The sequence below is a fragment of the Ambystoma mexicanum genome, chromosome 3q, assembly GCF_040938575.1.
Source record: "Ambystoma mexicanum isolate Mex_15411 chromosome 3q, UKY_AmexF1_1, whole genome shotgun sequence".
NCBI classification, from domain to species: Eukaryota; Metazoa; Chordata; class Amphibia; order Caudata; family Ambystomatidae; genus Ambystoma; species Ambystoma mexicanum.
The window spans coordinates 48,307,855-48,332,568 of NC_090926.1; the positions used below are offsets into that span (position 1 = coordinate 48,307,855).

The following is a 24,714-nucleotide window of genomic DNA, read 5'->3' on the forward strand; positions in this document are numbered from 1 at the left end:
AGCGCTTTGGATGCTGAGCTGGTTAGATTGGGATGTGTATCAGGTTCCTGTCAAGTCTTACTATCAGGCCGGCAGCGGGAAGGTTACATGTTTAGACCTGTGACTTTGTCACAATGAAGACAGGGTCCCCTTTCAGTGAGCTTCAGGGACTAACCAGTGCCCCCAAAACAGATAAGCAAAGAGCTTTACACACCTCCAAAAACTCAGGTCCGGAATCGGACAACAGCAAAATGTTGTGGGGTGGGGGAGGGTTCCATTAATGACAATGGATGGACAGCTGCAAAAATAATCGCTCCCAATAGCATCTTTCAAGGTGTTGGTGTCCGTCCAGTCAGAATTGGCCATCTAAACTACACATACTTTGGCACATCCACACAGTTGTAGATTGTGGTGTCTAGGAGACCCTTACCCAGACAAAACTCAATCCATTCAAACCAAGAAGACTTATTGGGCTCTGAAAAGAGCATACTTGAGCTGAATGTCGATTTTTGACAGTGATAATGACTTTCGGGAACGCTACAAGTACAGTTTCCAGGTGTAGAGTTATGAAAATGCGTTCGTAGCTCAATGACCACATGATCACTTGAGCATGGTGTAGCTAAAATCAAAACGTGTAACTGACCAGCAACCAAAGCCGATTTGCTCCACCGATTTGTCTGGGTATGGAAACTCACCCAGGGACAAAATGGGGTGCTCAATTTGTACTCCTGCCGTGGTAGCCATATGGGCTATGAAAGGACAGCACACCAAAAAGGAGTTGCAACTTCAATTAAAGTCTTTCTGGTGGCATAATAAAGTCAAGAAGGCTCCCTTTCGCAATGGTATCCCCAAACCTAATCCTGTTGAAGATAATCAATATTACCTAAAGAACCTTGATGCATCACTTTGCAACCTAAGTCATTCTGTCATGTAAAAATCAAAGCAGGACCAAAGGCTGAGGGATAATGGCTTTTAAAGAATGTATCCCATATGTTCGTTTCATGCAACAAATGATAAAACTGGAAATTAAATCCTGTGCATTAGCAAAGTCTTTTTTAGAATAAAAATCCCCCTTAAATAGCTGTATCTTCTAAAAAAAAATATAAACTTTAACAGGTTTTCTGTTTTTTCTCTTTTCTTCCTATTCTAGTCATCCGACAGCATCGAGCTTCCTGCGCCAGTAGCCCCGGTAATCCCACCCCGGCTCCCCACTATCCATGCAGAACCTTCCACAGCATCTCCAGCACCCAGTCGGACTGCAGCAATGGAGGATCTGGATCTCCTAGGGAAGACACTACTCCAGCAATCCTTGCCACCAGATTCTCTGCATGTGCGATGGTGAGAAATTATGAAGCGTGCATTTTGATTTGATCATGCAGCTGAGGGGGTGAGGGGGCAGAGTGACATGCTAGAACCATATTTTAGGTGATGTTCACAGTGTTTCCGCATGGAGAGACCTGATGTATACCCTTGACACAGCAATGCTCAGTCACAGTATTACATTGACTGATACCCTGCGGAAAACAAACACACCTGTGACACTCCTTTTCCATGAACAGTACGGCGTTGGCCAGGGTCCAGCAGTGAACAGACACTGATAATGCAGTGGATTGCAGCAGCAAGCCCTAGTATTACATTGACTACATACCTCGGGTCAGCATACCATTTTGGTGCAGTTGTGATACTAGGGGAGTCTAAGTCTTGTGCTTGCTGAAGACCTGGAAGCAGCATGCAGATATTGGTTCCGGGGGAGTCAGTGGGTCATTGTACACTAAAATTCTGAAATGTATTTTCAAATGCATAACACAAGGCGTATAAGCATCAGCAGCTTTCGTTGCTAATCCAACAAAATACACCCTATTTTGCCACAGCAGGCAGACATAATGAAAGCTCATTGAACAGTAATGGCTCTGGTGTTCATAACAAACGTATTGGTACTCCATGAATTGATCATTTGCAAGCTTCTATCTGCCATTGGTTGCTCTAACTCTGTTAGAGAGGTGTTGTAGCCTCCAACGGGAAGCCAGTGGCAATAATGCCACACAGACACAGGAGGTTACTCATGTAACAAAATAACACACAAAACTTAAACATATTGACTTTTACTTAAAATCAGTACTCGCGCACTAAATCATCTGTTACTGTAGCTTTAATTGGTGCTGTGAACACCAAAGACAATACTACTTCTCCCCCTTTAGAGGCTGGGATGACCCTGGTAGCAACTGCTCTCTGGTTGAATTTGCGTGTGTCTTCACTATTAAAAACTAAAAGGAAAAATAAGATAAACAGGGTTAATAAGGGGAAAAGTGTCGGAAAAGAGAAAAATTGGATCTCTGCATCTAGCGGAATAAGATAAATATTCTGGCCGAAGCACCCAATGCCATAAATGAGCTTGTACCAGCACATCGCGATCCAAGAAGAGGGAGACGTAAGGCTGCCAATTTGGAAAAGTGCCTCATTCTGGACAATTTGCTTTGGAATCCCCAGGCCGGTTAGATGCAACTGGCCTGTGAAAATTGCACTACAAATAGTGACGTGCAAAAGGAAGTTCCCTGTATTTTAGCAAAGGTCTCCCTCCTACCAGCTCACAAGCAAAATGCCAAAACTGTGCACTGCTTAACAAGTATAGTGACAATAACACTTCCCCCATTCTTTCCTTTTGCAATGCAGTCATTATTTGGTAACAGAGATAGCCGCCCCTTAATGATTCCTTCGCTGCTATAACTGCGACCCACACTTGGAGTAGTTACCACAAAGGACATTGGTTATAATGATTTTCTCACGATCTCTGAAGGAAACACTTCATGATTTCATTTTGTAACTAACCATATAGTTAATTTAATCTTGACATACGCACATTCATTTAAAGATGGGGGTATGATGTACATAAAAATGGCTGAATGCAGTGTCCTAATTGCGAAAGTGAGCTTGAAGCAAGATATTACCAAGATTGTTCGTAATGAGGAGAATAGACCGGTTCTATTGGACGCTAGTAGAACATAAATCCACATAGTAAGGTATGATCACTGTTAGGCAAGATTGTATGTAGTAACCCTTGTCCTCTTGGCAATAAGTAACCCAACCTTTGGTATAGGCCTGTACTACACAAGTTGGTAGTGACTGAGCAGGCAGGCTTATCTCAAGAGGGGTCAATGTGAGCTGGAGAGGTGAAGCGTAGAGATTCACAGTGACAGGTATTCAAATAACACTTATACTAAAGGTTTCTTATTAAAATAATGATTTATTAATTTAACAGTCAGTTTTAACGTAAGCCTTCTTTAGAAAGGGCAAAAAGCAACAATAAAATACACTCCAAAAATGCACTCTTTCAGTTTAGTAAGTAGATATCCTTTTGGGTTGTCGCGCACACACTTCCTACACCATGGGGTGACTTCAATAGTTAGGACACTGTGGACATTGATATATCACTTTAACACTTAATGCAATACTGAAGTTATGGAAAAAGCAAGTTAGGGAAGGAAATCAAGGTTAAGAAGTTCTCTGAACAGGGAAGTACTTTAAAATCCCCCCCAATTAAATATAGGTTAACCCTTTCCCAGCTAATCAAGTAACTTATGTATGACTTTTTGGAGGGACAGATTAACGCAAAGTTGGAGGGTAAGAGTCTGCAAGGGGCCAGGACAGCAAATGTCAATTGAACAAAGTCTAGGGGAGCTGAGGCACTTCTTGAAGATAGCACCAAAATCTTGCACAATGTTAGAGAGCTTGTAGAAAAGAATCACTGTTGGGCCACAAGCTGTGAGGCTTGTGAAAAGCAAATATGCAAGCAACTCTGCAAAGGGCACCAATGCAAGTCTCCAGTGAGAACAAGCAAGCTACACATAACAAGATGTAAGTACCCCTAGTTAGACAGCACCTTATGTCTTAGAAGAAAAGGGTCCAGCTGGATTCTGTTCTTGTTGTAGTCCTGCAGATCCTGTGTTCCTGGGCCTCAGTCGTGGGCACGAGAGGGAGGACGTCTGGGGACTCCTGCACTACGATTTGAAGGTCAGCGGCAGCAATGGGCTTACTCCAGATCAGTGGCACTTTTCGCGATTTCAGCTACCAGTCATCACCTCGGTTCTTGGACACCTTGTGGACTACCCTTGCTTCTGGGGGTCCAGCACTCTGTGTAGGTGGCTCAGGCTTGGGTTGTCCTGCTTCGAGGGAGTCCATAGGATATTACTGGAGCTCGGGTCCAGCTTAAAGACAATGCACTTGTTTCTGGTGTTCCTGGCACTCACTTCCAGCAGCAGCAAAGAAGTACAGCCAGCAGGGAGAGGGCTGTATTTAAACTTTTGGGAAGTCTAAAAGACATCCCCGTGTCGCTGCACTGAGGGTGCTGTATAACACACATGAAAAGATGATGCCTATGGAGTTCTCTAAAACTCCATAACCAAAAGAAATAAACACAGAAAATGAACAGATTTAAAAAGTTCAAAGTCCCAAAGTCCAGCAAAAGAGCTGGGGGGGGGGGGAGTTCTATGGTAGGGAGAATTCTCAAAATGTGCTAATTCCTCTCTAACAACCCTGCCAAAGACAAAACAAACAAAGGGGCCAAACCTGGTTTGGCGTGCAGAGTAAAACCCAAGAAGGACCTCACAAGCAAAAAATGGTGAAAATAGAAGACCAGGGCCATTTTGGCAAAATGGGCACCCATGGGTGCAATACTGCAGCTGAGGATTCAACCTGCGGTAAAAACGCACAATGGTAGGAAAAATAAACCACTGCCACCAGCAATTAACTGTAGTGAGGGTAACAAAACAATGTTACATGAGAAAGTAGACAAAGGGGATACTAAATAACCCCCCCAGCACTCCACATAAAATGGTGTGTGCAAGATAACAAATTTTATCTGTACAGAAGTGAGGATTGGCAAAGAACTCTGTCCAAGAGTGGTTTATTCTGTCCTTCAACCGCTCCCGGGTCCTGAAGACTGGTGCTGGGCCTGGGGCTTAAAATCTTTTGACTTGGTTACTGGATACCAGCAGAGCTCATCCAAAATTGTCCTCCTTGCCTTTCAAGGGATGCTGCAGTTCTTCCTTCTGGTATGGCTGGGTTCCGTTTGGGTCCGACTACTTATAATGCTGCCTCTGCAGGAATACATTGTCCCTCTTGTTTAGCATAATTTGCTATGTTACAAACATTCATACACAAACACATCTTCCCGCCATTCTCTCAACACTTCACTCAACATAATTATATTTGATCTGGTCCAGTAATTTCTACAAAAAACCCTGTTTTTTTTCCATAGGGCTCTGTATGTCGTGCTGAATCTTTTTTAGTCTCCATTGGCTTGTGATGGACTGGAACAGCTGCTGAGTTACCTCGGCTTTCTGCTAGAGCTAGCCGGGCCCCACGCAATGCATGTAGTCTATAGCACAGGCTGCATTCACTGTGTGCTTTAAGCAAAAGCTAACTACCCTTTAACAGTTTTACTAATATATTCAGCAAAATAATTATTTGTGATTATATTTGCATGAAAAAAGCTTTCATAGTGCTTAGAGAAGTCTTGCCTCATTGTAAAGCGCTTGAGGGGTGCAGGAAGGTGCTAATCAAAGCACTAGCTCCTCCCCAACAGGGTCTACAAAGAGAAAAAGGGAAGTAAAGTCAATTTCAATTTACTACTCTTGGAAACAGTAGTTTATCCAAGAGAAGGTATGTAAACCTTAAGAGAAATCCAAAGGACTTCTCTGTTACACTGCAAGGATGGTGGTGTGTCACAATACACAAGGTGGTGCCTATGGAGTTTGTCAGAGTTCAAATCAGATAAAAATACATGAGAGAGTGAGAAAAAGGTCTCACTCACTCCAGGATAGAAAAATCAAAAGTCCCAAAGTCCAGCAAAAGAGCTGGGGGTCTCTATGGTATACGGGAATTAGCACATAATGAGAATTATCCCCAACACTCGTCCCCCCCAGGCTAAGGGACAGGAGGATTTAATCCACTCCCGGATGAATCTCCTAATCCAGTCGGTCACACTTTCTGGAGAGACCATCAGAATTTTGGTGATTACACTCTGACCTGTGTTCTATAGTGAAATCAAACCCCTGGAGGGGAGGTATTTGCGGAGGGATAGCTGAAGGTATTTTAGACCCAGGCCCCCCAGAAAGCCTCATGGACAATGCAGAGGGTTTTGAATTTAATCCTTACATCCACTGGGAGCCAATGGAGAGATTTCAGAGCTGGAGAGATACGATCCCAGGGCTTGAGGCCAAGGACAAGTCTCACAGTCCTGTTCTGGATTAGTTGCAGAGGGCGGAGAGTAGAGGCAGGTAGATTTAGAAAGAGGCTGTTAAAATAGTCCAACCTAGAGAGAACCAGAGCTTGGGATACCATGAGCTTCAGGGGGAAGGAGAGGAAAGGCAGAGTACCTCTGAGGAGGTGCAGTAGGAAGTTTGACTTTTTAGAGACCTCAAAGATGTGGGCGGAGAAGGAAAGAGTGGAGTCAAAGATGACCCCAAGGTTCTTAGCCCCGCAGGTGGGGGTAGGAGGAGAGCCAAGGGAAGCCGACCAGAGAGTGAGGGGAAAGGATGATGGTGTGCCGATGAGGAGGATCTCAGTCTTGCTGGCATTCAGACAAAGATCATTGGCGGCGCACCAATCGGTTAGTGTGATAGTCCCTAGGGGCCTCCTTGGGATTGCCAAAGTCCACTAAATAATTGACCTCTCCAAGTTTTCCCACAACCTTGAAGGGTCCAATCCATTTGTCCTGTGAGGCCCTCTGCCTTGTAGGTACCATAACTAGAACAAGCTGGTCTGGAGTAAACTGTTGGCCTTCTGGTCATGCCAATTTTTGACCAGAGCCTGACCTGATTTCAAGTTATCATAAGCTTCTGTCATCATTTGTGCCATTCTCCTCCGAAGTCCTAGCACATAGTCAGTGACTCTCACTGGCTTGAGGGAAGGAACACTCTCGAACCTTTCCTTGGTTAGAGCCAAAGGACCTCTAACCGGATGACCATAGAGCAGCTCAAAGGGGCTGAAACCTACCCCTTCTTGAGGGACTTCTTCATAAGCAAAGATAAGTCATGACAGTAGAAGGTCATACTTTCTTCTAAGGGGTTCCTCTGAATCACCTATCATGCTCTTCATAGTTATGTTAAACTGCTCCATCAATACATTGGTTTGGGAATGGTTGGCTGTTGAGAACTTGTAGGTCACTCCACAGTTTTTCCACATGGTTTGCATGTAGTGGGACTTAAAATTTGACCCCCTGTCAGAGATGACCTCCTTAGGAAAACCAACCCTGGTAAAGATACCAAGGAGGGGCTTAGCCACTCCCTGAGCATTAACAGTCCTCATAGGTATGGCTTCAGAATACCTGGTAGCCTGGTCTACCACAACCAATATGAATCAGTTGCCTGAAGAGATGGGAGGGTCTAGGGGACCAACAATGTCAATCCCCACCCGATCAAAAGGAACTCCCACCACTAGGAGAGGCACTAAAGGTGCCACATTCTTGGCTCCGCACTTGCCAGAAGTCTGATAAGTGTGACGGCCCCTACAGAATGTATCTACATCAGACCCCATCTTGGAACAGTAGAAATACAGATATATCTTCTCTTTGGTCTTCTTGAAGCTGAAGTAACCGGCCAGAGGAATCTCATGGGCTAACTGTAGGAACTGAGGCGTCTCACCTCCTAGGGCACTACAAGGCTACTGTAGTCTCCTAGGGTAGACTCAATGGGTTGCCTCCCAGTAAACCCTATGCTTCCCTGGCTCTTGCCCTTCCAGCTGGGAAGCTGCCTGTTGGCGAAGACCTTAAAGGGTAGGACACTCTCTTTGACCTCTGCTGAAGTCTGCCCTAGAGGGTCCATCTTCTGCAAGTAAAGTCTGCAGCTCGGGATGGTTTTTAGGATCCAGATCTCCAACATAGGGAAGGGCTTCTTCCAGGTCTGTTTCACCAGTAGCTATTTCACCACTTTCTGGTTGGTCCTCCCACTCCGCCTCTGTTAGTGGAGGGCTCAATGGGGTGACCTTAGACTGTCCTCTGGTGGATGTCCTTATCCTTTCAACAGGTGTGATACCTTTCTTTCTTCCTGAGACCTTGGGTTTCCCCTTTGTCTTTTTCTGTGTCCTGGAATCAGAATGGTGTTCTTCCTCTGGACTGGGGGGTTATAGGAATCTCTGTAACCTCCCATTGAGAGTCATCTAAAGTTGCCTCTCTGGCCAATCTTGTTTGCTCCTGCTTACTTTTACTTGGAGGCCTGGCGGTGCTTGATACAACGCCAAAGGTTTTTAAGTCATTCCCCAACAGGACTCTCCCAGGCACCTCATTTTTTACACCAACGGGTATTCTAACAGTCATTATTGCACAAGAGGAGTGCTGGCAGTATTTGAACGATTTGGATTGGGCCTCCTGCAAGTTTAGTGGGACCTCTGGGTGCCTTAGCAACATCCTCGGGTTTGAAAATATTTTCATGAACCACTGTAATGCTTGCCCCAGTGTCTCTTATGGCAGGAGTCTCCTGACCATTCACAAGTACACTGTCCTTGTAATATTCTTTTGTGTTATCTGGAATGGAGTTGTACACATCCACATTCTGTTGTTCTCACAGACCCAGTAACACTAAAATACACTGGCTGAGACTCCAATGGGGTCTTCAGCCAATAGTTAAACGTTGCCACTTGCCATATGAACCTCTCCCTCGGGGATGAAGGCTAAGGAGGTAGTGTGGAGCCCTGAAGGTTTACCTTTACATCTGAGATCCCCTTTCACATGGTCAGTAGACCCACATGCATGGCATTTACCAAATGCTCTCTGGGATGGGGTTTTCCGCTGACCTCCCTCTGGATTAGCACAAGAGGTTTCACTAGACTGACCAGGTTTCCCATGGGACTTACCCTTCTTATGTTTGTGACCCTCTTTTGGGTAGTTGGAATTAGAATTCTCCTTTCCCTCTTTGTTGTGCTGCTTCCCCTCATCCTTTTTGTGAGTGGCCCCAAGGTCCTTGTGAGTGGCCCTGTTGGGTACCCACAAGTCAGCAGCCTTTGCTAACTTCTTGGGATCAATCTCTTGTGAGTCAGCCAAGTGCTGTCTCAGCACAGGGGAGCAGGCATCACAAATATATTCTAATACAAACAGATTTCTCATTCCTTCAAAGGTGTTCAATTTGTAACCCTTAACCCAACCATCTACATTTTTCAAACATTCACACACCCATGTAGCCCAATGGGTACCTTCAGTCTTTTCGAGGGTCCTAAACCTCTTAATGTACTGGTAAGGAGTTTTCCCAAATCTGGCTATTAAGGCCAGCTTCAGAATTTCATACTCTTGTCTCTCAAGGGCACTCGACTCCAGTATAGCATCATTTGCACCCTGAGGTATCCTAGACAAAAGCCAGGGAATTCATTAATTCCCTTTGAGACCATGTATCTCATGATTGTATTCACAAGCAATCATCCAATCCCATATATCAAGTTTCACATCGTACATATTCACTGCTTCTTTGGGCATGCAAGCCCTCTTGGGACTGGAAGACGTAGAGGAACCTGTGTGCGATGCAGATTCAATAGACCATCTTTTCATATCCAGTGCATGCTGCATTTCCATTTCCCTGATTCTGATATCTAGATGTTTGACTTCTCTTTGAGCATCTAGTCTTTCGAGGGGATTGGTTCCTCTGACGTATTCCACATCTATGACAGGTAATCACCACAGCTGTGCTGCTTCAGAACATTTTCGGCGTCTGCGTCCTGCGTCTATGACGTTGATACGCTGTCCTCGAGGGCCTCCGTCGAACTGACGTCACCGGATGTTATAAGTAGGACGCACGACGCCTGTAGCCTCAGATCCGTTTTTTCTGTGAACGTGTTTGCTTCGGAGATCTCGGCATGCCTCGGTTCTTCTGTTCTATCGGTTCTTCGAACTTGGTGTTTGTGAAGATATCATGTCTTCGTAGTCTTCTACCCTGCGGTCGGGATTCAAGAAGTGTCGGGACTGCAGTTCCAAGATGTCACTTACGGACCCGCACAACATCTGCCTATGGTGCCTCAGCGAGGACCACGCCACCAATGACTTTGACGATTGCCAGTCGTTAACGTCGAAGGCCTTACGGGAGCGGAAGAAGCTTTCTGTAGGTAGGGTTTCCAAACCCCGAAAGTTGAAATACCCTGGGCTTTCGACCGGCGATTCGAGGGGCGACTCTCCACGTCGTTGGTGTAAATCCAGGGGATCTCGGTCATGGAGTGGTTCCTGCCATTCCTCTGCCTCCTCGAGGAAGCGCTGTCGCAGGTCGCCTTCCTTGTCCGAGGACTCCTCCAGGCGGCGGGTAGCTTGTCCTACCAAACATTCTCCTCCTGCGGAATGGGATGCATTTCGTAAGGAAATGATGGCGATTTTCGAGTCGCAGGGCTCCGTTCTGGCCGCGCCTTCGACAGAAGCCTGCAAGGAATGCGATAGAGCCATCGTTCTTACGCCTTCGGACTCGGGCAATCGGCGCGATCACTGGGAACCTTCGAGGTCCCGGTTTGAAAAGGTGGATCGCTCTAGCTGTGCCCGCTCGAGGTCCCGGTCCTCGACGCCCTCGAGACCGGTGGAGCCTGTGAGATCTTCTAAGAAGACGTCGGCGCCATGTCCGTCGAGGGACTCACTCGAGGCTCCGCTTCCAAGGAAGTCATCGGCGCCGAGGCCATCGACTGACACGCTCGGGGCACCGCCCTCGAGGCATGTGTCGGTGCCATCGGCGCCACGCTCGACGCCGATTCCGTCGACGTCCTCGACGCCTTTTGTGGAGGCTGTAACGGGGGTACCCCGTGCATCGGTGGAGACTCTGAGGAAGGCCCTGCAGAAGTCAGCGAGGCCTGTCTTTGATCCTTTCTGTGCCCTCATCCAGGGAGTTATTCCAGCCTCTGGATTAGATCTCTGAGGTGGATGAGGAGCCTGAGGAAGGTGTGGTTCCAGATGAGGTTCCTGACCACTTGTTATCTGGTCCTAGCCAGTTGGAAGACCTGTGTCAGTCTTTGCACGACGCCGGTGGTCTTGATACCTTCCCGGAGGTTGAGTTTGGCGGGCCTGAGCCTGGTATGCATGCTGAATCTTTGTACAGGCGCCTCATGCCGGTGGTGACGGAGTACTTGGGGTGGTCTGCGCCACCAGGGAATTTTCTGCAGGATGACCGGACAGATATCCTTGACCAAGGTCCACCCACTGACCTGTGCTGCCATTTCATATGGCTTTACAGAGAAGGGTGGCGGCGGCTTGGACTGCTCCAGAGAGTCTCCCGGCAGTGAGTAAGTCGTTGTCGAAAAAATACCGTCCAGCCAGTAGCGACCCCAGCTACTTAACTATGCACCCCACTCCGGAGAGTTTGGTGGTGCAGGCGGCTATGGCCCCAGCAAAGCAGGCGTCGTACACTACCATCCCTCCTAATAGGGACAACAAACATTTTGATGGCTGGGCGAAGAAAGTGATTTCTTCAGGCGGTATGGCTTTACAGGCAGCCAACTCTGTGTTGTGGAATCAGAAAATACAATATTAAGGCTTTTACACCATGCAAAGAGAAATACACGAACACGGGCTTGTAAAGATTCCCAGATTCTTTATTGCAACACTGAACAGTTTATAAAACAAAGTACACAAATAGCTATTTGGCCGTCAGTACTTCAGGGACCACCAGCAGGTTCAATGTGAGCAGTGAACAGGAATTGCTAGCTGGACATCAGCATATTTATATAGTTTCTTCGTAACGATGTCCAGCCTCTTACGAGTTAATCATGTACTGGGCTAGGGTTTGCGCCAGGTTCATTCCTAATTTACATATCTCGTGCATGTGGCTCACTTCTTAATACATTTACTAACAAGTACCATTATTCTCGGAGTTTGACTTTACACTCTTTACACATTTGCTTCAATGCAGGTCAAACAGATGTTTCGCGTACGATGTTTAAATGGCATTATCGTTCTTGTATACTTGTAGGTTAACATTGCCGATTCAAGTAATCCCCTGATCCCTAGGTCAAGAAAGGACAAGGTCTACATGACCCTAACATATAGCCTGAAGGCAGGTTGGACATTAACTCTCCTACAGAGGTTGAAAATGTTAAAGTGAAAACAAGAGGACACAGGTCGGCCCTTTTAGGCCACAGGGTGACTTTGCACGATAAACCAAAATGGCGGTTTAACCTAAAATGGAGGGTTGATTAACTTAAGGTCACGACCTTGCGATGCGGATTTCCTCACAAGCGACTGGGCATAGGCCAACATATACAATGAAGATGAAAAAATATTATATCAGTTTCGACAGTGTGTGCCTTAGCACGTTTCACTCACACTGTGGAATTGTGTCTCTATGGCGGCTGAACATATTCCTGAAGGGGAGGAACAGGATGGTTTTCTTGCCCTCGTTCAGGATGGCAAGGATGCCATGTGTGAATCCTTTCAGTCGGGTCTGGACGTGGCAGACTGTGCCAGCCGGTCCATGGCAGCGAGCACCGGGATGCGCAGGTTTGCGTGGTTGCGGAAGTCGGTGTTTGCTCCTGACGTACAAGCCCCGCTTCTCAACATGCCCTTTGATGGTGAACATCTTTTTGGCAGCAAGGCTGACGAGAACCTTGAGAGGTTGCAGACCTCCAAAGCTGCAGCTGAGTCGTTGAGCGCTGCAGTTCGCCAACCTTCGCCTTTTCGTCCTAGGGGACCGCAACGGAGGGGAGGTTCCTTTCGATACTACTCTTCCTTTGGTAGATTGAGGAGAGCTGCAAGTCAAAGGGGCCACCGTAGGAGTACCAGAGGTGGAAAACAAGGTACTGGAGGTGCCAAGGCCCTCGGGCAGTTTCCTCTTTGCCCTCAGGCACTGCCGCAGCCGCTTCAGCTCAGTCATGAGGCCATGTCCCATGGTTCGCCAGTTGGGGGGGGAGGGAAGTCTGGCGCAGCATCTTGTAGAATGGCATGCCATGACTTCAGATGTTTGGGTTCTGGAGATCATAGCCCATGGCTACTGTCTTCCTTTCCGGCAGGGACCTTGTGACAATCCACCGGTAATCTCTCTTTTGAAGAGTCCGGATCCGCTCCTTGTGCAAGAAATCAAATCCCTGCTGGAGAAAGGCGCCATAGAACTGTAGCCTGTAGCGGAGATTAACGTGGGATGGTATTCCCCTTATTTTTTGATTTCCGAAGAAAGACGGGGGATTGAGGCCCATCATGGACTTGCGTGGTTTGAACAAGCTCCTCAGGAAGGACAAGTTCAAGATGGTTACTCTCTCTCAAGTCCTCCAAGCCCTTCAGCTTCAGGACTGGTTGGTGTCTCTCGACCTCAAGGACGCTTACTTTCTTGTACCGATTCATCCCACAAGAAGTACCTGAGGTTCGCGGTTGGCGACTCGCATTTTCAGTTTCGAGTCCTAGCGTTCGGATTGACCTCCACTCGAGGGTCTTCACCAAGCTCATGGTGGTGGTGGCAGCGTATCTCAGGAAAGGGTGGATTCACGTCTAGCCCTACCTGGACGATTGGTTGATCAGGGCGTGCTCTCCCGAGCAAGTCCTGGATCATCTGTCAGTCACCTGCCACTCCCTTCACAAGCTGGGCTTCTCCCTCAACTTAAAGAATTCCCACTTGACACCTACCCAGCGGCTCCAATACATCGGAGCAGTGCTCGATACATCTCTGGGGCAGTGTTTGCCTCCCCAGGTGTGGGCTCATCACATTCTGCAGATGGTGCACAGGTTTCAACATGCCCAGTCTCCCGGCGTTCGGGTTCTTGAGGTTGCTCGGCCTCCTGGCATCCTGCATTTTTCTGGTGCCAGAAGCCAGGTTGCGGATGAGATCTCTGCAATGAGCTCTCAAGCTCCAGTGGGCGCAGTCCTCCGGCAGGATGTTGGACTCCGTTCAGGTACCGCCCTCAGTCGCCCAGGATCTTCTGTGGTGGGCCATCGAAGGCAATCTGATGAAGGGGGTTCCATTTTGGCTACCCTGGCCGGAGGTGACGATCGTGACGGACGCATCCCTCATGCCAACGAGTTGAGTCAACGGTCGTTGGTCTCCGTCGGAGTCCAGACTCCATATCAATCTGTTGGAGCTGAGGGCCGTCAGGCTAGCCCTGAAGGCTTTTCTGCTGACTGTGCGAGGAAAGAATGTCCTGATCCTGACGGACAACACAGTGCCCATGCACTATCTCAACAAAAAAGGGTGGGGGGGGGGGGCAGGGTCTCTCCGTCTGTGCAGAGAGGCGATGCAGCTCTGGTTCTGGGCCATCCAGCAGGAAATTTCGATCTCGGCAGTTCATCTGGCCGGAGACGAAAACGTGGCAGCGGACGCTCTGAGCAGGCAGAGCACAGTCTCTCACGAGTGGGAGCTGGCTCAGGAGATTCTCCTGGAGATCTTTGCCCTTTGGGGGACCACACAAGTGGATCTCTTCACCACCAGTGTCAACCGGAAGTGCAGAAGATTCTGCTTGCGGGAATTTCCTCCAAGAGGAGCCTTAGGGGATGCGTTCGTAGTGGAGTGGTCCTTCCCACTGCTGTATGCGTTTCCTCCAGTCCCTGTCATTCCGCAAGTGCTGCAGAGGTTATGCAGGTTTGGTCCCCGAATGATCCTCATTGCTCCGGCATGGGCCAGGAGAACGTGGTACCCGCCAGACCTTCTCGACATGTCCATCTGCCCTCCACGCCATCGTCCCTACCGTTGCTCTCACGGCAGGGGGGTCAGGTTCTCCATCCAGAGGTCAAGTCCCTCAATCTTCATGCTTGGCTTCTGAAAGGTTGAGGTATAAGGATTGGGACCTCCCTGAAGACGTGATGGAGGTGTTGCTTTCGGCCAGAAGGCCCGCAACTAAGTCCCTGTACCGTTGCCGTTGGAGAAAGTTCTGTGACTGGTGCAGGGTTCAGAATGTGGATACTTTTTCATGTGCCATTCCTGTGGTTCTGTCTTTTTTGCTTTCTTTAGCCCACAAGGGCCTGCAAGTGGGTACCATTAAAGGTTACCTGGTGGCGCTGTCCATATTTAAGCACTCGTCTGAGGAGTGATCTTATTTTAAGATTCCTTTGATTTCTCAGTTTCTGAAAGGGCTCACTAATGTGTTCCCACCGTCCCCTTTCCAGGTGCCTGGTTGGGATTTCAACCTAGTTCTAAAATTCCCAATGGGAGCTCTGTTTGAGCCTTTACATTCTTGCCCTTTGAGACTGTAGACTTTTTTAAAACTGTATTTTTAGTTGCGGTTACTTCCGCTTGCAGAGTGAGTGATTTGCAGGCACTGTCCGCTAAGCCACCCTTCACGGTGTTCCATAAGGACAGGTTTGTCCTTAGGGTTCGTCCTTCTTTTCTTCCGAAGGTTGTGTCAGAATTTCATTCAAGCAAGGTCATTTTTCCGGCATTCTATCCTCCTCCTCATCCTGGTAAGGAAGAGGAGAGGCTCCATAGGTTGGATCCTAGCAGAGCGTTAAGCTTCTACATCTCACGCATGTCCCGGGTCAGAGTGGACGATCAGCTCTTTGTAGGATACACTGGAAGGCGTTTGCGTCAAGCTGTTACTAAGCAGACCTTGTCCAGATGGATTATCTTGACCATCTCGGAATGCTACCGTCTGGCGGGTAAGAACCCTCCGGTAGGCTTGAGGGCCCATTCTACTAGGGTTGTGGCTGCCTCCACTGCTCTGCAGGGGGGTGTTCCCATTCGTAACATTTGTGAAGCAGCCACATGGGCCTCTGTCCATACATTTGTCAAACACTTCTCCCTGGATTCTATCCATGGGCAAGATTTGGCCTTTGGTAAGGCAGTCCTCTATTCTGCAATTTGATTGGGCATTCTAAAATTCGAAATTCTTTTCCCACCTCCATACGTTGGTACTGCTTTGAGAGTCTGTCATAGATGTGGAATACGTCGGAGGAACCAATTCCCTCGAACTAGTTACTTTCCTACCTGGTAACGTTCTTTTGATGGGATGTTCCGACGACGTATTCCACATCGTACCCTCCCAGCCTGCCCCTCTACAGAATTTCTTATGCGATTGCAGCTTACGTTTCCGCAAGGCTTTCTGTAGTCATTCTTGCAGAAGATTGGTGTCGCACGTTCTGGGAAAAAACTACAACTGAGGCTATGGGCGTCGTGCGTCCTACTTATAACATCCGGTGACGTCGGCTCAACAGAGGCCCTCGAGGACAGGGTATCAATGTCATCGACGCAGGACGCAGACGCTGAAAATTTTCCGAAGCAGCACAGCTGTGGTGATTACGTGTCATAGGTGTGGAATAAATCGTCGGAACATCCCATCGAAAGAACGTTACCAGGTAAGAAAGTAACTTGTTATTTGGCTTCCAATTCTATTCTCTTTATCTCAAGAGAAACATACTATGTGCTCAATGTTGGACCTTGTGGGGTTCCAGTGGACATGGGTTGAAGCGAAAGGGCAGGCTGTGGCAAAAAGGGGCTCCTATCCTGAGGCTCCTCTACCACCTCTGACTCCTCTTGCATATTGGATTTGGACTCTAAACTGTCATCCTCATCAATTTCCACATTTCTTGGGTTAGTAGGTGTTACAGGCCTACTACCCAAACTTTGGTGATTCAACAACCTTTTAATTAACTCATTTTTCTTTCCTTTTACAATACGATTCCTGGCTTTACAATCTACTGTAAGAATGATCAGTGCGTCCTGACTGAAATTATCCATATTTGGCATGTTACAATTGCTTTTTACTTTCTGATGGATCTTAGCATTGTGGGAGTTTATTTGAAAACAAGTAAAGCAAAAACTCAATGTAACAACCGCCTGTCACCAGTGTTAGGCAAGATTGTATGTAGTAACCCTGTGGGAGACTACACCAGCCTTGTCCTCTTGGCAATGGGGAACCCATCCTTTGTTATAGGCCTGTACTACACAAGTTGGTAGAGTGACTGAGCAGCCAGGCTTATCTTAAGAGGGGTCAATGTGAGCTGTAGAGGTGCAGTGTAGAGATTCACAGTGACAGGCATTCAAAGAACACTTAAACTCTTGGGAAATTCGTAATCTGCCTGTATTTGCTGCTTTTATAGAATTTTTCAGCAGCATTCAATGCTATTATACGTGAAAGATTATGGTCCAAACTCAGTTTGGGAATACCAGCTGGTTTATTAAGCATGATTGAATTATTATATATGGAAACAACTGTGAGAATAGGCCTTGACAATGACGGAAGGTTGTCTGATTCTATAAAAAAGCCTGCGTGGAGTCAATCAAGGATTCATCCTTGAGCTCATCTTTTTAATTTGTCCCTGGTCGATCTTATGGTGGATTTACAGGCTATAATCTCAGACGACATAAAAATAGGTAATTTGAGATTGGGATGGCTGTGTTACTCAGATGACCTTTTACTCCTAAACTACACTCCCAATGGTTTACAAACTAAACTGAAAGCCCTTGAACATTTTGCAAGAGTGAATGGCCGAAGTATCAATATTGGGAAAACCAAAATCATACCATTCATAGGCAAAGTTAACTGCCCTTGTTCCATTAACTATAAATGGATGATTATGGATCAACAAATTGAAGTAGTGAGTTGCTATAAGTACCTAGGCGTGATTATTGACCAGAAATATAGCTGAAACAACATTGGAAGGACATAAAATAGAAATGTATGAGGATTGTTATGCCAATAAGTCACTTTATGGGAGGACAAGGTAGTTTTTCAGCCAATACTGTTCTGTTCCTCTATTAATCTAAGGTGATATCGTGCTTACTCTATGCAGCAGAAATATGGGGTGTAAGATATGTAAATGAAATTAATCAATTTGAAGCAAAACTGTTAAAGATTTTATTCAGAATGCCTAAATCCTTATCCAGAGAATATCTATTAGAATGTGATGTTATGGGTTCTACTGACATTTTAGAGTATAAAACAGCAATGTTATATGTAAAATTATGCACTTTAATGAATAATACTTTTGTTGTGGAACTAATGCGTGGTATCGTCACAAAAATGAGTCTGCTGGATTCTGGTATTATAGTAGTGATGCATAGGGTGTATCTTAAATGGGCTAAAGATAATGCAGCCTCATGGTTACAAACCACCCACGCCAAGACCAAATGTTACTGAAAACTGCTATATTAATTCATGCCAAAGAACGGAACATGATTAATCTTGCGACCAAAAGAAATAGTGGGTTGTTTTTGGAGTTCTGGTCTTACAACACCACACTTTATGCTTTTGCAATGAATGATACTCACGGGTCTTCGGGTTAACTGGAGACTTGTAGAACAAAAGAAGCGCCCCCCCGCAAGTCCAGCCCCCAACTATGGTCTGTGCAACCAGGTGTAGGTAGGTATCCAAATGTAAGGTGTAGTAATGTCCACTGAAGAAGATTGAATGGAAGTAGATCCCTGAAGCTTCGTTCCAGTAGATGAGAAGACAGGAACTGGATACTCCGATGGAACTGATCTAAATAAGATCCAACCAAAAAGGACAGAAGAAAGGATGAAGAAGGAGGCGAAAAAGGAAAGGAGCTGAATCTCTGGTATGAAGAAAAGCAGAAGAAGGAATCCGAAGTCTGGCAAACTGGAAGAATGGAGAGTAAGAACTGAGAGTCAAGAAGCCGAGGGTCGGCGAAAGCGGCTGGTAGCCGAGGTGTTTAGAGAAATCCGAGAGCGTCTCCTGTTCCTCTCTTCGGAAGTAAGAGGTCCTCGGGTGGTACCTATTTGCATAGGTTCGTCCTCAGTGGTTCGCGTTTCACTTTTTAGGGTTGGCAGAGGTCCTTTCGCCCTTCCTTTTCTCTTTTCTAAGTTCCTTTCTTGGATTCTGTAATCCATTTGCAGGACAAGTGTAATCATCTCTGCAAGGTTGTGTGGGTGGGGAACTCGAGACAGCTCATCCTTCAATTCTTCGTTCACGTTCCTTCTGAAGATAGTTCAGAGGGCGTCATCTGAGCATGCCATCTCATTTGCTAACTGCTTGAATTGCGTGATGAATGCCAGAAGTTCCATTGTTCCTTGTTTCAAGTCGAGGATGTTTTCTTGTGCTGTGACAACTAATTCTCTGCATCCAAACATGGCCTGTAGGCTGTTAGTGAAGCCAGCTAGAGTGTCTAAAAGTTGATTGTTAGTGGTCACCAGCAGAGTAGCCCAAGCCAGAGCACTTCCTGATATGTTAGATATCATAAAACTAACCTTAGACCGGTCATTAGGAAAAAAAGGCCGGTTTTAATGTAAATTGTACCGTACATGAGTCAATGAATTCTTTCAGTCTCTTAGGATTGCCTTCATATTTTCCCATAGGTAAAGGTCCTGGAGGTAGTTCTGTTCTTGAATGTACCATTTGGCGAAGCATGGTGTTTTCATTGCGCAATGTCTGCACTTCGGTATTGAGGTTTTGTACGGCTGCCACGAGTTGCTGGATTTGTTGTTCCATTTTCTCTTTTCCTTTTTTCGGCATTGCTATCTCTTACAACACCACACTTTATGCTTTTGCCAAGAATGGTACACACAGGTCTTCAGGTTAACTGGAGACTTGTAGAACAAAAGAAGCGCCCCCCCCTGGAAGTCCAGAGACCATAAACTATGCTCTGTGCAACCAGGGGGCCACCCCCTGGGAAACCCTTGTGGGGAAGAAAACCCAGATACAGATGTAGGTAGGTATCCAAATGTAAGGTGTAGGAATGTCCACTGAAGAAGATTGAATGGAAGTAGATCCCTGAAGCTTCGTTCCAGTAGATGAGAAGACAGGAACCGGATACTCCGATGGAACTGATCTAAATAAGATCCAACCGAAAAGGACAGAAGAAAGGATGAAGAAGGAGGTGAAAAAGGAAAGGAGCCGAATCTCCGGTATGAAGAAAAGCGGAAGAAGGAATCCGAAGACGGGCAAACTGGAAGAATGGAGAGTAAGAACTGAGAGTCAAGAAGCCGAGGGTCAGCGAAAGCGGCTGGGAGCCAAGGGGTATAGAGAAATCGGAGAGTGGCAAGTGTGGCCAGGAGCCGAGGGCGGCCGAGAGCCGACGGGCAGAGAGGAGCAGAGTGCGGCCAGACGCCATAGGGTGGAGAGATGCCTAGAGCAGCGATTGCGGCCAGGAGCCGAAGGGTAGAGAGGAGCTGAGGCAGCGAGGACGGCCGAGAGCCGAAGGGTGGAAAGAACGCCGAAAGCGGCGAGAGCGAGAAGGACAGCAGCAACAGAATGCTGCGTAGAAAAACAAAGTATATTGCAAGCACTAGTAAGGAAAACCTCGTAAAGGTTTAGCGGGCAGGATAATTAAGGAGCAATGCTATCAAAGGGTTAGAGTAGCAACGCAGTTACCCGTTGTGTCTTGGAACATAAGTAGGAGTGAATCCAGCATGCATTTCCCATCGACTGGAACACTAGACCTTCACTGCTTGTCAGTGGAAACGTTGTCTAGTAGGCGCCATCTTGTATTCCACTGAGTGCATTGTGGATGGTGAATCTTCCAGTGTTTCCAAAGGCTTCTAGGAGTTCTTCTAACATCTGGTCCACTGATTCGATAAAGCCTAAGTATCAAACAGCCTACCCTGATTGTAATACTGTAAGACATTATCTCTTATTCAAATTTAACTTGCGAGATACACTGGAGGTTTTAGGGGCCAAATTGGGAATTGATAGGAAGCTGAGACATTGCAGATTGTGGCATGACAACCACAGTCAGCTGAGCATATCATATTTCACTGTGAGAGCCTCAACCTAAGACGCAAATATTTGAAGGCGTAGGATAATACCCATGAGGATGTGAATATGTATGATACATGGCAAGCATTATTGCAGGGAAATTATCAGAATCTCCATGTGACATTTTATGAACTTGTTTTATCCATTTTAATGGAGTTATCTGCTGGCATCCTGTTTTAATTAGATTCATATGTAATCAGTTTTATTTGTAGCATCTCTGGTATTTTATGGTGAATTGGAGTTTCTACATTAATGTTATATGTAAAGCCATGCGTGGCTGTGCACATTACAAAAATAAAATGAATAATAAAATGTTTTACATGAAAAAGTAGACAAAGGGGATACTAAGTAACCCCCAGTACTCCACATACAATGGTGTGCGCTGGGTCTACAAAGAGAAAAAGGTAAGTAAAGTCAATTTCACTTTACTACTCTTGGAAACAGTAGTTTATCCAAGAGAAGGTATTTAAACCTAAAGAGAAATCCAAAGGACTTCTCTGTGAGACTGCACTGAGGGTGCTGTGTGTCACAACACAAAAGGTGATTCCTATTGTTTGGCAAGATTGTATGCAGTACCCTGTGGGAGACTGCAGACTGCACCAGCCTTGTCCTCTTGGAAATAGTTAACCCAACCTTTGGTATAAGTCTGTAATAAAAAAGTTGGTGGTAGTGACTGAGCAGCCAGACTTATCTCAAGAGGGGTCAATGTGAGCTGTAGGGTTGCAACATAGTTTCACAGTGACAAGTATCCAAATAACACACTCAAGGTTTCTTGATCAAACAATATTTATTAATGTAACAGTCAGTTTGAGTAAGCCTTCTTTGGAAGGGAGTAAATATGTAACACTTAAATATACTTCAAAATACACACTCTCAGTTTCAATAAATCAGTAGATACCCGTTTGGGATGGCACACACACTTCCCACACCCTGGGGTGACTTCAGTAACTAGGACACTGTGGACATTGATATATCACTGGTACATTTACAGCAACACTGAGTTTGGTGTCAAAAGGAAAAGGTTAGGGAAGGAAACGGTGGTTAACAAGTTTCTCAAAGAGTTAAGTACGTTTGAACCCCACATGCAATGTAGATTAACCCTTTCCCACCTACACAAGTAAAAAATGTATGACTTTTTGGAGGGACAGATCAAAACACAAAGTCGGAGGTTAGAGTCTTCAGGGAGCCAGGACAGCCAATGTCAACTGAGCAAAGTTTAGGGGAGCTGAGGCACTTCTTGAAGGTAAGTAAAACGTCTTGAATTGTTATGGAGAGCTTTGTAGAAAATGAAATCTGTGTTGAGCCACAAGCTGGGAGGCTTGTGATGGGCGAAGCTGCAAGAAACTCTGCAAAAGGCAGATAATCCACGTCTCAACTGAGAGCAACCAAGCTACACAACAAGATGTAAGTGCCCCTTAGTTCACAGTACCTTAGGTCTAAAGAAATGGTTCCAGCTAGCGTCTTATCCTGTTTTGGTTCCTGCAGATCCTGTTGTTCCTGAGCCTCAGTCGTGGGGACAAGAGGGAGGACATCTGGGGACTCCTGCACTACGATTTGAAGGTCGGCGGCAGCAATGGGCAAAGTTCATATCAGCAGCACTTTGCGGTTTCAGCTTCTCGCGAATAGCACCACTGCGGTTCTTGGACACCTTGTGGACTTTCCTTGCCTCTGGGGTCCAGCACTCTGTTGTGGCTCAGGCTTGGTCAGCCCTGCTTCGAGGGAGTTCGGAGTATCTTCCTGCAGCTCGGGTCCGGCTTAAAGATGATGCTCTCGATTCTGGTGTTCCTTTCCATGGCACTCGGTTCCTGGAACAGCAATGGAAGTACAGCCAGCAAAGGGAGGATTTCCAGATGTCTTAAGGTTGATTGGTCCCACCAACCCAAGGGGAGAAGTCGTCTTTTGCAGGTCTTCTCTGGTCTAGGCGAATTCGGAGCTTCAGAACTGCAGCAGGGCTTCACCGGGCAAACCAACAGGCCAGTAGTTGCAGCAAGCGTCTCTTCCAAGTTCTTCTTAATACTTCGTCCAGTGTTCGACTCCGCCTTCCTTACAAAAGACCTCACCTTTTATGCAAGTCTCTCCCATTCATTCGCAGCCTAGCTGTCACTCACACAGCAGGGTGGCTGTCCTCCAAGGACAGCCAGCCGGCCAATCACCTTTGGGTGCTTTCCTGTAACCAAGGAGACTAAGCACAGGGAGTTTCGCGAACCTCCCACGCTTCCTGCCCTGCTCAACATGCTGGAGCCAGAGGCTGGGTTCACTGGTGAAGCCTGCCAAAGACAAAATGAACAAAGGGACCAAACCCGGTTTGGCATGCAGAATAAATCTCAAGAAGGACCTTTACAACAAGAAATGGCGAAAAAAGAAGACTGGGGCAATTTTGACAAAATGGGCACCCATGGGTGGTATAATGCAGCTGCGAAAGCAGCCTGCAGTAAAAACACACAATGATAGGAAAAAGTAAACCACTACCACCAGCCATTAATTGGAGAAAGGGTAACATAAAAATGTTACATGAGAAGATAGACAAAGGGGATACTAAGTAACCCCTCCAGCACTGTATGTGAGATAGTATGTGCTGGGTCTAGAAAGTTACAAAAGGTAAGTGAAGTACATTTTTTTTTAAATTACATTTTTATTAATTTTATTCAAACCAAACAACAATATAAACCAAACATGCAGTGCAAATTCTGACAGTTCCATAAAACACATTTAGTCTCTAGTCACTGCTCCCTCAATCCCACCCCGTTCATGAGCCTGTTTGTTCTTCGCATTCAGTATCTGCTTCGTGTGGCAGGGTTTTGCTGCCCTCGGATTCTGTTGGATCCGATACTACTCCAAACATTTCCGCTATCAATGATTTCCATGCCATCAGAGGGCCCACTTCTTCCTCCCCACCCATGCTACTCGTCTCCTGCTATACCATCGTTTCAGCCTCCGCCCATTTCTGTAGCTCTTTCAACCATACCTCCACCCGTGGCTTATAACACTTCTTCCATCCCATAGCAATCCTTTGTTTTGCAAGCACATATGCCAAATCCTTCAATTTCCCAACATGTTTAAGTTTCTGTGATCTGGGGAACCCTCCCAGCAAGCAGGCCCAGGCTTTGTCTATGACGAACATGACCCCTTTCTCGGCTAGTGTTTGTGCCACTTCGCCCCAGAAGCATTCAATTACCGGGCATGACCAAAACATATGTCATGTCGGCATTCTCCTTGTCGCACTTAGGACACGCCTGGCACCCTGCATTTTTGAACTTTGATATCCTCAGAGGGGTCATGTATGCCCCGTGCGTTATATATAGTTGTATTTGTTTTAATCTTGTATTTCTTGACACCTTCTTGTGATACCCCAAGGCACGTTCCCACATCCCATCCTCTATCGGGGCTCCCACCTCCGCTTCCCATTCCAATCTCAAACGTACCAATTCTTTCCCGACCTTAGTCATCACCATCTCATACAATCTAGAGATCTCATGCCCCCCCCTCCGATATGTCATATATAGCCCCAATAGTAGCATCTGGTTCCTCTGTCAAAATCATTGCAGGCCACATTTTCCGAAATTTCTGCACCATTCTGTGATACGTAACATATTGACCTGTATGTAATCCCGCCACTTCCGCAAGTCCTTCAAAATCCCTAATGGTCCCGTCTAGCCAAATGTCCCCCAACCTAACCAGCCCACCGATTCCCAGTAGGTCCTGATAATCACCCTCAATTGCTTATCTCCCCCTGCCAGTGCAACCAGTGGTATCTGCGGGGAGCATGGGAATGGGTCCCCCATCATCCGGCAAGCTCAACGCCACATTTTCCACCCAAGCATCATCATCCCAGGGCGCGCCTTCATTTCTAACTCAGGCAACCAAATAATTTCCTTTAAGTAAAATGGGGTACAGTTCTGCCCAAACAACCTATGTTCAGGGGTCTCTTCATCAGAGTGCCACTTGACCACATATTGCAGTTGACCTGCTACATAATAAGCTTCAAAATTAGGCAGTTTAATACCACCTTTTTCATAGAAATTCTGCAACTTCCATAGCGCGACTCTATTCCGGGTGCCATGCCACAGGAAGTCCCTACACATACTGTTCAGCTTAACAAAGAAATTCTTAGGTATCATATGTGGAATGTTACTAAAATAATGTAAAAGCCTAGGT

The 24,714-nt window shown here is 46.5% G+C and overlaps 1 protein-coding gene across 1 annotated transcript in view; it reads left to right on the forward strand.

Moving 5' to 3' along the window:
• GGA1 (golgi associated, gamma adaptin ear containing, ARF binding protein 1) overlaps positions 1-24,714 on the forward strand; it is an 839,899-nt gene that overhangs the window by 507,149 nt on the left and 308,036 nt on the right. The window contains exon 13 of the mRNA XM_069653043.1: positions 1,130-1,317. Within this exon, the coding sequence (XP_069509144.1) occupies positions 1,130-1,317 (188 nt within the window). The remainder of the gene's footprint in view (positions 1-1,129; positions 1,318-24,714) is intronic.